Source organism: Cololabis saira, chromosome 4 (genome assembly GCF_033807715.1).
Source record: "Cololabis saira isolate AMF1-May2022 chromosome 4, fColSai1.1, whole genome shotgun sequence".
In the NCBI taxonomy this organism is placed as follows: domain Eukaryota; kingdom Metazoa; phylum Chordata; class Actinopteri; order Beloniformes; family Belonidae; genus Cololabis; species Cololabis saira.
Window position 1 is genome coordinate 36,733,516 of NC_084590.1, and position 15,031 is coordinate 36,748,546.

General features: G+C 39.2%; 1 protein-coding gene across 1 annotated transcript in view; it reads left to right on the forward strand.

Annotated features, from left to right (window-relative positions):
- Positions 1–15,031, forward strand: part of nectin3a (nectin cell adhesion molecule 3a) — a 37,143-nt gene continuing 22,112 nt past the window's right edge. The window contains exon 1 of the mRNA XM_061719652.1: positions 1–144. Coding sequence (XP_061575636.1) covers positions 57–144 — 88 coding nt within the window. The 5' untranslated portion in view covers positions 1–56. The remainder of the gene's footprint in view (positions 145–15,031) is intronic.

The following is a 15,031-nucleotide window of genomic DNA, read 5'->3' on the forward strand; positions in this document are numbered from 1 at the left end:
CACGGACGGACGGACGGGTCCACAAGTGCCGAGGCGCACGAACACACGCAGGAATCATGGAGAAAAGATCCACGCACAGGAGGACTTTATCTCGAGACGGACTGCGACTTTTGCCGGCCGTTGTGGTGTTTATTGGACTGGCCGGTGAGTTAACGGGACTCCTTCACGGAGCTGCTTGGAGCAGAAGTTGCTGCTGCGGCTCAGGCTGTTCTCATTCCTCTCAGTTCTCTCAGTTCTCTCAGTTCCTCCGGCATTAGTCATCATAGCTGCAGCCGGACACACTAGGACTGGTTAAACCTTTATGTGCTTGCAAAAAGAGCTGTTTTGTATGTAAGTCAATGATAAAAGACCTAAATGTAGTTTTCAGATCAGAAAGGACGGAAAACCGCTGCTGCATTTGAATGCAACTCCTTTAACAATAGTTAACTTTTACCTCATGGCGCGACTTTTTTACTCCAGACAGAAAAAAAAGTCTCCTGAAAAAGTCTACTGAAGTAGATTTTTTTTTTTGGCCCAGATTAACCCAGGTCACAAGTTTAGATGCCGCACTGATTCAGTGGTTGTAATGCGTAGTCTCTTCATATGTCAGATCATTTAGTCTAGCATCATTCCCATAATGTGAAAGGGGGAATACCGGCTGGGTTTATTTTATTTTTTTATTTTCCCCACCCCTGTTCAAAAAAAGCTGCGGACACACCGATGGGAATCACTGCAACACACTTACAAACGAAATGGGAGTAACGTGGGCGTCATTCCCGGGGAACAAAGAGGAGCTCCCTTGTGAAAAGTTTGGGGATAAAGGCTGATTTATGGTTCTGCGTTACACTGACGCAGAGCCTACGCCGTAGGCTCTGCGTCGGTGTAACGCAGAACCATAATTCAGGCTTAAATGTTATGTGATAGGAGGGGATCACACTCCGCCTCGGGGTGGCAGGGGAGATGAAGACGTGTTTCCAGGCAGGCACTGCAGCCGCAGAGGCTCCCGAGGTATTGACCTGCAGCTGGGCTGCCTGCCAGCCACAGCACTGGCCGGGGAAGCAGCAGCAGAGCTGCATCCCAGCCCTGATCCTGCTAAAGAAGAAGTGCAGGGGACAAACATAGTGGCCACTAAAGTAAATACAACCCAGGAATGCGCCATTCGTTTTTTTTCTTCCCCTTCCCATTATTCAAGGGCAGTGACAATCCTTTCAACTATGCATCTGTCAGTTGTTTCTTTTTGTTTTTTAAATGGAAATAACACTTCCAGCATTGTGGTATTCTCTAACTAATAACTTCATACTGGCCCTTTTTTTAACTGTGCACATTAGTTTCTCACTATATCACTTTTTTCCATAAGTCTAAAGAAGAAAAATTGCCACTCCAGATTTTCAGGGCTCAGCATGACTTGTCAAAAGAATGATATATTTAGTTTTGAAACTACAAAAGGTCCCAAAAGGCAGCAACAAAGTGTTGGCTGAGATGCAATACCATACGGTGACCAAGCTGTGGATTTTATATTGTTGTGCTGCTCTCATCTCTCTTCCTTACATACGCACACACACTTGCAAGACATGTTTGTTGCAGAGTCCTCTTCATACCATACTTTTTCTGTCTGTACCCACAAAACACTTGTTCATAAATCAACGCAAGCGGCTGATAAACAACACATTGTTGCAATCTAAGCTGATTAGCTTCCAAATGCTGTTTGGCACTTTGTGTGTGCAGATCTGCAATTCAGCTTATCACCTTGACACCCAAATGTGCTTATTATTGACGCTGGTGACACACTATCCAGTAATAGGGTAGCTTCGTTAGCTGGTTTGGAAAGGAAACTATGCAAATCTGTATGACTCTTGGCAATTTATGGTTGGAGCTTTTGTAGGATCAAAATACAAGTGCGCAGGAGACTTGGTGACAAACGGTTTTGATGTCAGGTTTCTTCACTGTGTCATTTTCAGATTCCCTTGTAGTGTAGACAGCACTGTGAGGAGGGGATTCATCCAAGGCGTGGCTACAGGCTGTGAGGTCTGTAATTGAAGACCATAGTTTTGTGGTTTCTTCTCTAGGGGCCGCATGATTCACGATATAAATAATGTAGTAATGGAGCCACCTAAATTACAGACTCAAAACAGAAATAGCTTTGAAAAAGCAGTTCACTGACTGAGCAGATTTGATCCCTGTAGAGGTTAATAGCTTTGTCACCACATGGCGTGGGGCAGATCGGGTCAAGGTCTTTTGTTGGAGAGATTGTTGGATAACTTAATATAGATATATGGGGGCTATTCTTGTGTTAATGCTGATAAACCTTTTGTAACAATACTTTAACACCATTTTGTTGAGTCAAAAATTATGGTAAACTTTAAATGCAACTAAATTAACTAGATTGATGAATGACCTTAATCTTAGTAAATATATTTATGTAAAACAAACGTCTTTAAGATTCATTTGTTATTCACAAAACCTTTTTAAAGTAGGTTGAAGATGTGGATGCACATCTGTGGGACACAGCTGTTGCCTCCATCTGATCCTCCTGATTTGCTGTTAAATATCAGTTGTGAAGCTGATGTTTGAATACTCCTTATCACATTAAATGCAGGCAGGGTTCTCTCTTTGAAGGAAGGCCATCAGCAGATGAGTGTGGGGCTTTGTAGTGGGACACGGAGGTTTTGTGTGGGGTTGAGGGAGCAGGCTGTGGTCACCAGCTTCTGTTGACTCCACCCTTTGCTTCCTTTTCCATGACAGATGTAACCGACTGTCAGATGCTCCTAATAGCAAGCTGTTTCCCAGTGGTCTATTAGTAAATGCAGAGCATAAGCCCCAAGTTTAACTTATCCTTTAACTTGTCTGTAAAAGGATTATTATGACAACAAAATCAACTGAGTCACTACAGTCAGTTGTTAATCAGGATTGTGTGGACTGATCTGTTTTGACATGATTTATCTTAACAAAAGATCATGTGTCTTATACTTTATACTGGCAAAAAAGTATTGTAAAACACATACATCGGTAATGGTGTCCATCTAAAGTATGGCTGCATAATCATTGTAATATGTGGATAATATATTTTCAAAACACAGATCTTGTTACTGGTGAGGAACATGAAGCCAAAGATGAATGAATGCTCAGCAAAATGCTGAATAGGAACAAGCGATTGTAAAATGAAACAAAATCGACTTGAGGAGTGAGTGAGTTTATTCATTGGAGGTGACCGCGGAGATTCCCACTAGATCAATCCTACTTGTCTCAGTCCTACGAGAAACAAAGTTGCTGACTGGCTGCTCCCGGAAAAGTCCTCACAGTCTGTCTATCCAGGCTCTGTCTCTCTCAACATAGTAAGGGATTGAGCTGCCGACCCAGCCTTCCTCTATGCACCAGTCTCCCCACTCTTAGATACTGATCACTGTTCAGTTTGTGCATCTGTCTCCTCCCTCTCTTCACTGAGAAAGAGCTACAGTTTTCCCATGAGAATTTCCTTTTCAATGCTGTAACTTGTGCATGCTGTTTTCTGCAACTCTGTTGAAAGAACAACATTAGATGAGGACATTTCTGTCTGGATGAACCTGTTCAAATTAATCTCTTCTTCTTAATATCATGAAAAAAATTAATTACTGCAAGGTATTAGTTTTTTTTGTATAGTTATTGTGCAGGTCTTATTTGAAGCTTTCCACTTGCATCGTGGCATTATCTATTTAACTCTATTTAGTATTATTGTTTTTTTGTTCATTTTTGATATGCTTTATTGAGTATTAAAAAAGTGATGACTAAGCATCAACACTCCACATCCGCCTGCATATGGAAAGATACTTCTATCAATGTTTAGCAAAAGAGTTAGCCATTGGGACCACTGCATATGCAAATTTGGACCTCTACCTGCTTTGTTGTTCTTAAGACAGATAAGAAAAAAAGTGTCTTTAAAAAATACAGACACACCACTTAAAATAGTTAACCATTAGACTTAAAGAGCAGCCACAACAATCGGTCTGTAACCACACTAGTGTGATTTCAAAGGCTGTTTTTAAAACAAACTCAATCTGCTTCCGTGTTAGTGTTTCAGCCACCATGAATGCGTATCACATGGCCATCCGCTGTTAATGATCTCTGTTGCTGATTGCTCTTATAGTGGATTGCTTCCTGCATGTATTGGACTGGCAGCATAATTAGATGCGGAAATTATCTAAATAACAGCTGATATCAGGGACAACAGCACACCAACCTCAGGAGTTTGTTTTCTTCCATCCATATTGGACTACAACAGCTGTTTACATAACAGAATTTGGGTTTCCAGCAAATCAAATATTTTTCATTTTCAAGGGTCAAAGAACTGGAGTGAAAGCAAGACAGCCCTGCTACTAGTGTCTTAAAGTGTAAACACAGCAGTGTAGATGCAGACTTGGTCAAACCTTTCTTTTCCATCCATCCATCTATCCATCCATCCATGTTCAGGGATTAGGGATAAAACAGAAGCGCCGTCAAGTCTTGCTGCTGAAAAGACCCTCTCTGATGGTGCAGAGCGTGTGGGTACGCACTAGAATGCCTTTGCTAATTTTGCCAGTAGGATAGGGAATATGTTTCATTCATTTTCTGCCAGTTCAAAGATCAGCATGGAGCGATGGGCACGTGTCCCGTGAGTATTGGTGTGGCTCAGCAGTGGCCATAGTTTCCACGTTGTAATTTGTGCCAAGCAGGGCTTGGATGGCAGAGGCAGACACAGTATCACTTTGTGGTTTTATTGGCTGGTAGCTTAGATTCATCTGGAGCTGCTTGAGAGGAACTCATTTTCTTTTTCCCACATGGCAAAATTTATTACTTGTGATGGAGTGAATTAACTTTTTTTCCCCTCAAATGTTGACCAGGATCCAGGAAGGTATGCCACCCTGCAAGCTTTCCCAACATCTGCTGATGCAAGTGCGTTGCAGAGATCATGGTTTACTTGAATTCAGACACTTTGGGTGACTTGTTATCGTTTTCTTTGAGAGGTTTTATTTGAAGGACTGTCGCCGCTAGATAAACCATTGAGATGGATACTATAGGTTCTTCATACACAAAGATAATCTTGTTCAACAGTACTGCACCACATCACTAATTTGTACTCAGTCAAGATTTCAAATTGATTATTTTCTTTTGGAACTTGTGTCACTTTTGTAGTGTAATGGAGTTGATCAACCAGGGGATCAGCAGATATTACGCACCTCCCAATAATCTATCATATCTACCTCATTCTGCTGCACCTCTCACTTAAAAAAAAATGTACATTTGTTATTAAGAGCTATCATTACCATGTCTACCCCAGTACTGCTGCACCTTTCACTTTTTTAATTGTATTGTATATATGTTAATAAGTGCCACATTGTTTATTTACTGTACATTTGTTATTTACTGTTGCTATTTTTAAATCTGGGTACAGTGAGTGAAATAACCAGAGTCAAATTCCTTGTCGGGCAATGTTCAAACATGGCCAATAAAGCTGATTCTGATTCTCAATCTGTTGCTCATCGCTAAGAGCCCCATTTGTCGTCAGTATTGGCCAATAGCATCTTTGTAATGCTGCCCCCAGTGTTCAGTATTTGGTATTTTGTATTTTAGAGTATGTATTGATGTCATGTTACACTTGATTTCTTCCTTGAAGATGTCCATGAATGAGACATTTTTGCTACATTCCATAACTTGGAATATCATCATATTGTAATTTGCTTTATTCTTCAAACTTATTTAGTCTGATGGGAAAGCTCGCCCTCTACAAATGGCCATTCTAGTTTGATGCTTTGCTTTTTGAAACGACTTAAGATATGTTTGCTTAACATCGCAGAGTTTGAACTGGACCTTGTTTTTTATTCAGACCTTTTCGAAAGCTGCATTCTTTGGCCTCTCGTGTTTCTCTTATTTGTACTCTATAGGAAGTAAGTTCACAGCTCACACATGTTTTACCAGAGACTGACAAAAGCAACCTTTTCTTTTTTTGTTATTAAATGGCATTTGGCAAAAGGCTTACTGCATTACCACCATCTTGTGATGGTGATCGTTGCACTACAGATTATCACACTTAGGACCCTGCATCTACTTGTGGGTCTTGCTGTGGAGAGAGCCTGCAGGGCCTGCCGTTTTAATTGAAAATGCATCACTCAGCAGCGCAGAGTGTCAATGCACTCTATTAAGAATTATTTCATTTCTAGAAAGTCCATAAAACACTCAAGCACTCGTCAGACAAAGCTCTCTGTGTAGAAGCAATGTTTTGTTCTCTTTTTCTTCAAACAAACTTTAGATTCTCCAGTAAATTGTGTGTCGATTTTGTACATATCAAATCTAATTTTATCAACCTCTGTGCAGTGTAAACATTATTACTGAGACCCATTATTTTGCATTTTGACTTTTAAAGCGGAACAAAAGACTTTCATTCATGTTAAGATGTTAGTTTTAATTTCATTTGAAGGAATATTTGTTTGCTTTTCAGAAGCAATTGCCCTCTCTCTTCCCAGCTGTTGACAAACATCCCCCAATCTAACGTTGGACTCCATCCTAGTGGTCTGTTGTGACAACTGCGTATCGCTTCATGGCACTGTCGCACATCAACAATGATGAAAATAGCTCACAGAGCTTCAGTGGACATCTTGGTAAAGGCAATAAGTGACTCAAAAATGTAATAACAGAAGAGAAAATGAGAGTGACTGAGTAGGAGAGTGAACAAGTAATATTGCACACAGCCGTAAAAGCGTCTTAACCTCCACACCTATAGGGGGGCCACTGAGCTAAAAAAAAGCACAAAGGTTCCTTTGTGCTCCTTTAAAGATTTACATCTTCTGTGTTAGTGAAAGAGTCGAGTGCCACAGACAGGTTAGGAAAGTTGGGCAGGATTTCCATTTGGGTTTCATAATAATGTACAAATATAGAATTATGCCACTCTTGGCTTTTAATCTCCCCGTCTGGTTCCATGAATAAATCATTGATCATTGATAGTTATCACTGTTTTCAATCTACATCCTATTTATGTCGGCACTGGGAATTAACAGTCATTAGAACCAGAGTGTGTCAGTAATTTGCCATTTAAATCGGGGAGGAGAAGGAGAAAATGCAGAAAATTACTTACAAATGCCAATAGTGGCTGTGCTCTTTTTAACTTTGTTTTATGGTAGTATGTCTTGTCTACCAAATACATCTTGGATAGACAGGAGCTTACTGTTTCAGTCCCTGAGTCATAGGAAACAGCACCATATAAATGGCTTCCAGATATTTCCATGGTTAATTGCCTACTGTGAATGAACAGAGGAAAACTTTTTAAACTGTTTTTTCTTGCTATTTTTCAGGAATCAGGGTTTTTCCCTTAAAGAATAGATTACACTTTGTTATGGAGGGTAGGGTCACTTGGACACACTGTGGCTTCACAATTCATATTGAAGGTTTACATGCTGGATGTGCGCTGTCAGCGTTTGAATTCCCCAGGAGAGGAACGCAAAGGTTATGGGAAACAGGTGTGGCTTGTTTCACCGCTCAGTCTTATTTGTTTCAGTCTTTTCAGCTGTGGGATGGGCATGCACGCTGTTGTGTGCACTGACCCACCCCCTGCCACCCAAGTGGGAGGTTATTAACACCCACCAGTCGAATACTGGGCCTTGTTGTCTGGAGCATTGTCCCATCTGGAAGGATGTAAAGAACCTTGACATGCTTAAGTTTTTCTAGATAAAGAGTTGCTACTCCTGCCTCCATATTTCTTCTGATTTATGTCCAGCCTGGATGAAACATCAGGACTACACAGACTTACATCATCCTTCAAATCTCACAAGCACAGTGTTTATCAAGGGATCAAACTTGGGATATTGGTAGAAATGTAAAAAAAGAAAAAGAAATTGAGTTCAGCAGACAATTTCAATAAAAGCTTTCTGATTTATGTGGATTTTTATGTTCATATTACCATATTACTGCTCTGTAGCATCAGGAACTGACATCAGGGAAACTCTAGTTCAGAGTTGGCTAATATGGTTTACAATTGCCAAACAACCCTTCCTTGCTCATGATGCGTAAAGTTCTAGTAAAAGCTGGAAATGGATTTTGAACCACTCTTTCCATCCTGATTTTTAGTCAAGTGCTATCAAAGCTATACTTCCTTTCCATACAATAGCTTTCCATATTTAAGTTGTCTGACCTGTTTTAGTCTAGGATTCTCTCAGACTATTAGGCTAATTCAAGTTTCTCATCCTGATCAAAGCTGTATGAAATAAGAAGTAGACTGCAGGTTTTGTTTCTGTTTAATATCACTGAAAGAGAGTATCTCTATTCTTTCTCTTTTCTTTTAAATATCTTAGCTGCTCTGTCCCTCCATGACAGCATTATACATTACCGTTCACTTCTGACAAAATTGATAGATGCATATTTTGTTTTTGTTTTACTTCTGTTTGGTTTGCAACAATACAGTCACAGCAGTTGCAGGTCCAGTTATGGCTCTAGGAGAGTGTCACGGTATCACATTTTGCACAAAGATCATATTTTAAAGAGGAGAGAATCACCGTTTAATGGCATGTCCTCACAACCCAGATCTTTTAGACTGACATAAGATGGGTGAATACTGCCATTTATGCAATTAAAATGTTTTCTTTTTTAATTCCAAGTAAGTTTCTTCTTTTGGGACCACTAATTTGACCCAGAGATGTAACTTGAATCCCAGAAAAAGACACAATGGGATGTTGTTTTGCTGGCTTTTTTTTCTCTCTCTCCTTGTTTAAGTTTTTGTATTTATATCGAAACTCTTTGGACATGTATGGGAGGAAACTGTAGTTGATACACTGAAAAGAGGTATCAGCCCCTTTTTGATTAAGTCTTGACATGGCTGTATAGTCTTTGGAGGAAAATAATGAAACAATCTCATTTTAGGCAGAGCAACATGCTTAATCTGAGGAACTCCCATATCAAAAGGAACTTGTCTTTTGATTTCACCAAGCTTGTGCTCCAGTCAGCTGTGCTTTTTAAGCATACGTTTGGCGTTACCTGGACACCTAACTCTCTCCATTTTCTCTGTTCCAAGTAGGTGGTACAAGTAAATCAAGAGTACCACTTTAATCTGTTGCAGAAAGAGAGCGAGACTGTGCCCTGAAATGTGGGTGTGCCGGGAAATGAACTTCCTCTGACCACCATAATGTAAGGGATGCTGCAAACTACTGTTTTTATTGACCACTGGATACAGAATGTACTGAGGCAGGTTTTTGTTGAACTACTTTTCTTCCTTCCTCTGACGTGAGTGATGATTGTTGACATTCAGGGATGCTGATTATGCAAAAGTCCTAGAACAGCTTCTTTTGTTGGAATTGATGTTAACAAGACCAGACATGGTCTTATTTTAATTTTCTTGATTGATTCAGCCCCCCACCCCCCAAGTTTGAGCCATTGATTTTTGTTTTGGCTGCTTTCACATATTTATAACTTTTTTTTTTATTGCAGCTATTAACTGTATGTTCAAAATCAAACCAAGATCTGCACCAGATTATAAAACATTTTCTTTATTCAAACAATACTACTTCAGTATACTGAATAGAACTTTTTAAAAATACAAATAATATTTCACTTCAAATAAATTTAACTCTGCTGCTTGCTTGTTCAATATTTGACATTACAATCCCGGTTGGTGATTGAAGGAACACACCAGTCAGCCACAACATGAAATTACTACCAAGTAAACAATGTTTACAAGATGCTCTGGATGCTCTGGTGACATGGGTGGGGAAAAACAAAATATCCGTGGCCACAAATTAATAACGCGTGGGAATGAGATCCTATTCTTTTCGATACTTCTCTACTCATCAGAATTAGTTTTGTCCAGCTCTTTGCAGGACTCAGTACTGAGTAAGCTGCATGCACTTATGACAAGAAGATGGCATGATGGTGTCTTTTTAGACGTAGCTTTCTTGTATAAAGGGACTGGTGGGTTGAACGAAAAATGAATGAATAAATAAATAAATTCTAGTACTAGCATTGCAGCACCTGTGTCCAACTGGACTCACAGCAGTCTGTAGAGCACCTATCCATGCTGGACCCTCCTATGTGATTTCTTGCTTGTGTTGTTCTGTCAGATGTAAGTCGCTTTAGATAAAAGCATCTGCTAAATGGTAGTAGTCGCAGTCGTCGTCGTCGTCGTCGTCGTCGTCGTCGTCGTCGTCGTCGTCGTCGTCGTCGTCGTCGTCGTCGTCTGTGGCCATGAGATGATTATTAGGTGGCCACGAATTAATGAGACGTGGCCACAAGAAATCTTTGTCATTTCATCAGTGACACTTTTGACTTTCTGGCATCAGTGGCTTCAGTCGTAATCATGGAGAAATTGGATCAGATTTCGTTCTAATTTAATCTAGGGATAAATTATAATGATATACTTAAATCACTTGCGGTTAGACATGGAGTAATTCAGAGCAAAAGACACTTAATGCAGCTGCTCAAAAAGCACAAGCTCATACGTGAACGATATGCCGTCCTCAGGGAAGTTATAGATTTCATCATGAGGCTGGAAGGACCTGGAAGACTATACGATTACAGGTGGATGTCCAAAAAAATGCATAAAAAATGACATTCCGCACTGGACCCTCACTCCTCGGCCATGGGCCGTTCCAGACAACTGATCCGTTGACAGTATTTTGTCCCAGGACCTAACTACATCTGGCATGTAGATTCTTAAGACTAATTAAAACCATATGGATCCTGCACCAATGGTTGCATCAATGCTTTTCCTGCAAAATAATATGGTTAAAAGCTGCACACACAAGTAGCGACTCACCCATTGGCAGATACTTTTTGGAGGCAGTGGACAACATCCCATCTCGTGGGCCACGCTTTATTAATACGTGACCACCTGATAATTATCTCGTGGCCACATATTAAACAAGTCGTGGCCACGAAATAGGATCTCGTTCCCACGCGTTATTAATTCGTGGCCACAGAATATTTTTTTTCCACCCATGTCACCAGAGCATGCAATGCTTCTCATTTATAACTATTCAATAATATGCTGGGAAAACCTGCATCACAGCGTTAACACCGATAATTTGACATTTGTCACATATTTAATGATTGTTTGTACTGTACTGTATGTAAATATCACTCCTTTACCATCTAGACAGCAATGAGTTCCCAATAAAACAGAATGGGAAGCCCTGGGGGTACGAGGCAGAGTCTGAGGTGTTCACCTGGCCTCCAAACTTTCCAGATACTATCTTATGGCATCTGTGGGAAGCCGGCCCATTCCATGAAGGAACCTAAGAGGCAGAAAGGACCCTCTGCTAATAGCCCATTACCAGACAATCCAGGACATCCTCTGATGTTCTTTCACTCTCACTGTTTAGAGCTCTTTTGATGGAAAGGAGGACTTGCTCAGTAGTACGTGAAATTGCCCAATCCAAATAGCGTAATGTGGTGTTCAGATAATGAATGATTCATTACACATTTCCCCACAGCATTGAATTGGTCCACTTTCAAATGTATCCTGATTAGGAAAGGGGTTGGATTAAAAAAAAAAAGTATCCTCTGTTGGTCACTTAAGAACAAATACTCTTTAGGCAACACTCATCGTTTGTAGTCTGCCATTTATAAACAAACATTTCTGATGATTCAGTGGAGTCAGTTATACAGACAGGCCAAACACACAGTTTAAGGTATTTCCCCATTTAGTGCAGGGTTGCTGGAGGAAAAAGTACAAGAGCATATACATAAAAACAACAGCCCGTATAACAGGATCAAATATCCTGATACCTCCTTCCTTGACTTAAGTATCAAAAGGTTGATGTGATTGTTGTTTTTTTTTAAAGAAAGGATAATCAAGACTTACCTGGTAAGATGTGCAAATGCCGGCATTTTTATTGTTTTTTTCTTTTTAAGATATACGTGGGGGGTTTCAAGGAAAAAGAGAAGGTTGTGTGAAAGCGATGATCTCATTGCTTCTGGTGTCTTGGTTAAAGCTCTAACTAGCTACTTTAAAGGCTCTGTTTTAACTGAGGCTGTGGCCCATTTTAAAAGTTTGTTTGTGATACTTTAAAACACAGACCTATTATGATATAGGTCTGCGTTTCAAGAAAACATCATCCCATAACTAAGCTTAGCTGCATGCCTTTGGAGAAGCCAGTGCTTTACTACATGTGTTTACCTGGAAATATTTCTATGACATCGAACCGTAACACAACGGACATGGAATCATAATACTTACGATTAACTCTTTGGCATAACAAAACATATTCTGCTCTACTTTTATAAACAGACAGAATTTCATGAGGTCCTAATGAATCGTCTGTGATATGCTTTTGTTTCAAAATACCTCAAATAGTCCAACTCCTCTCTTAAAAAACAAATTTAGACTACTTTTTGAAGCAACTGGTTTTATGAGGTGAAAAGAGCCACTCCACTTCACTCCACCCTTCTCCTTTGTGGGGTGAGGATTGTATGAGGTCCAGCCTACAGTTTCAAGTTGGCATACAAATGGAAATGTGTTTCATTTAACAAAAAAAAAAGAAAAAAAGACTTGCCACTCAAATATCACGTTGTAATTTGGTGTTGCTTGAATGGGCTACTTTTCATCAGTGTTTGCAAATTAAAAGCTGCTTCTCCTAATGGCACATTGGAACAGAGTTTCTAAACTGACTTGTGAAAAAAAACAAAAACTAAAAGAATAACTTTTGAAAGTCATATTTTCTTGTCACAATACAAAACATTCATCAAGGTAGAGCATTCTAAAATTATTTCTTTCTTAAATCATCTATAAAACTAATTATGAGAACTTCCTGTTGGTGGCAAAGTTTTTTTTTTCTTCTTTTTTTTAGAAAAGAAAATCCAGTAACTGCAACAAGATTATATATTTACTTCTACTTCTAAGTCTTCTAACTGCATTTAGTTGTCTGTAAAACAGTTAAATGCAAGAAATCTAAAATGAACAATCGTGAGAATCATTGTTAAGGAAAACCGATTCTCCCTGGAGTCCCTGTGGTGCTGGGAAACGTTCCATTATGTTAGATGACTATAATGAAAATATAGTAGCCTTGGTACAGTAGATCTAGACTGAAACAGTGGAGTCGGTGTTTAGTCCAGAGCCCATTCTTTCTTCTGGGAAGCCTAAACAACTGTCTTATAAGGCTGCTTGATTTAAAAGAGAAAAAAACAACATGATCTGGATTTTGTTTTGGTCAACACTGAAATCATAATTTATTAAAATGCCACTCGCTGTTAAAGCAGGATGCATCAATGTCATGCTTCATAAAATGTAACACTAGAAAAGAATAATTCAGGCCAACATAGCAAATGCAGGTAGAACTGCTCAAATTATAATAGTCTGGTAGAATCATAGCGAGCTGACATGTGAGACATGAGCAGCCGTGCTTGGGTTGGTGAACCCTGCTGTACTTGCTATTGTAATTAGAATCATGCAGAATTTTGCTGAATTGGTAGGCCAGATCTAGTAAAAGATAGAAAGTAATTAACACACTGTAGAGATACTTTCTAATTTGAAAGGTTATGTTTGATTATGTCTGTTCTTGTTTGGTCCTCTGGTCATTATGGCTTTGCAACAGTCACAATCTAAACCAGCTTCTGGCAGTTTTTAACACGGCTTTGTTTTGAAGTAGTTTTTTTTGTGTGCTTGTTTTTTGTTCATTGGATGACATTTACCGTAAAACGAAGAGGGAAAATGCACATGTATATTTTCAGATATGTAAAGGAGACATCAACTTCTGCACTATAAATGACTGTAAGATTTTGACTGCAGCTTAGATGCTGTTGGTGGTGATCTGTTGGTAAGATAAATATTGTCTTTTTTCATTGCTATTGGAGTATTTTTCTTAAACAACGCCATCCATATGGTGCAATAAGAATATAAGAATAAAAAGGGAAAATAAACTGCAGTCAGATTTTTGAACTGAGAAGTGAGCGGTATTATCAGCAACACGTACTTAAATTTCATTGACAGTGCAGTATATTTATGTTGTTATATTTATTACTTCCGTGAATAGTAATGCTGCATATGTGATTTATTTTATTTTATATTTTTACATTTTATGACTAAATATGACACTGTCTCCAGAGTGCTCTGGTCAGAGCGTAAATGTTCAGGTTGACTTCACATGAATGCACCCGTTCGAATATTTTTTCCTACTTTTTATTATTTATAAGTAAATTGTATATTCTACATATAAGAGTAAATAATTATGTCCTGATTTCCTTTTAAGAAATCATTGATAACAATGCCATCAAAGTATCAGATTTAAGAGGTAGTAGTACTATTCCATGACCATGATAAAGATCCTACAAAACTGACTCAAACAAAGCACATAATGTTGTGTCTCACTCGGATTGGAGATGGCATGCAATCAAATTTCTAGGAAATTCAACTGTGACTATCCAGAATTTCACGTCATAGAAATATTCACAACACTACAGTTTTACACAGTAACCATAACCAGACATGCTATATTTCACATTGTTTGTTTATTACGTAAACAATACAAAATATTAAACAGTCTGTGTCTTATGTTTTTGAGACATGAAAACAGTCCTGTACAATACCGTCTAATAATACAGAAACATTGAGGATCCACTCTGTTAAATGGTGTGACAAGACACACACTGGATGTCTTTTCCCCTCAGCTCTGTTCTAGAGTCACCGTAAATGCATTAAAGTCCGTTAGTATCTGCATTTCAAGGAGCCCATAGTCCAATTTAGACTGTAGCTTCTCTCTTTAAAAAGAACGGCTTTGAAATTAAACTGATTGTTCTCACAGTACATAGTAAATTCCTCTCTGTGATTTTTGTTACCACGCTTGACGTTAATAAATTGCATTTCTGTCGTTACACATTTTTTTTACACGGATGGAAAAATAACACGGCAGCCCACTTTAGGTCTGTAGCATTGTGTGCTCATACTGAAATACCACAAACCCCCACAGCAGAAAATAACAAATCCCACACGCTAAGGCAGGATGCTGAAGGAATGTTTGTGTTGCTTTGGTACACAGTGGCAGACCTTGTCCTTCAGCAAGTCCCACAGCACAGCACAGTTGACTCTTATGAGAAGTTGCAACCTGTGATATCACCATCCACGTCA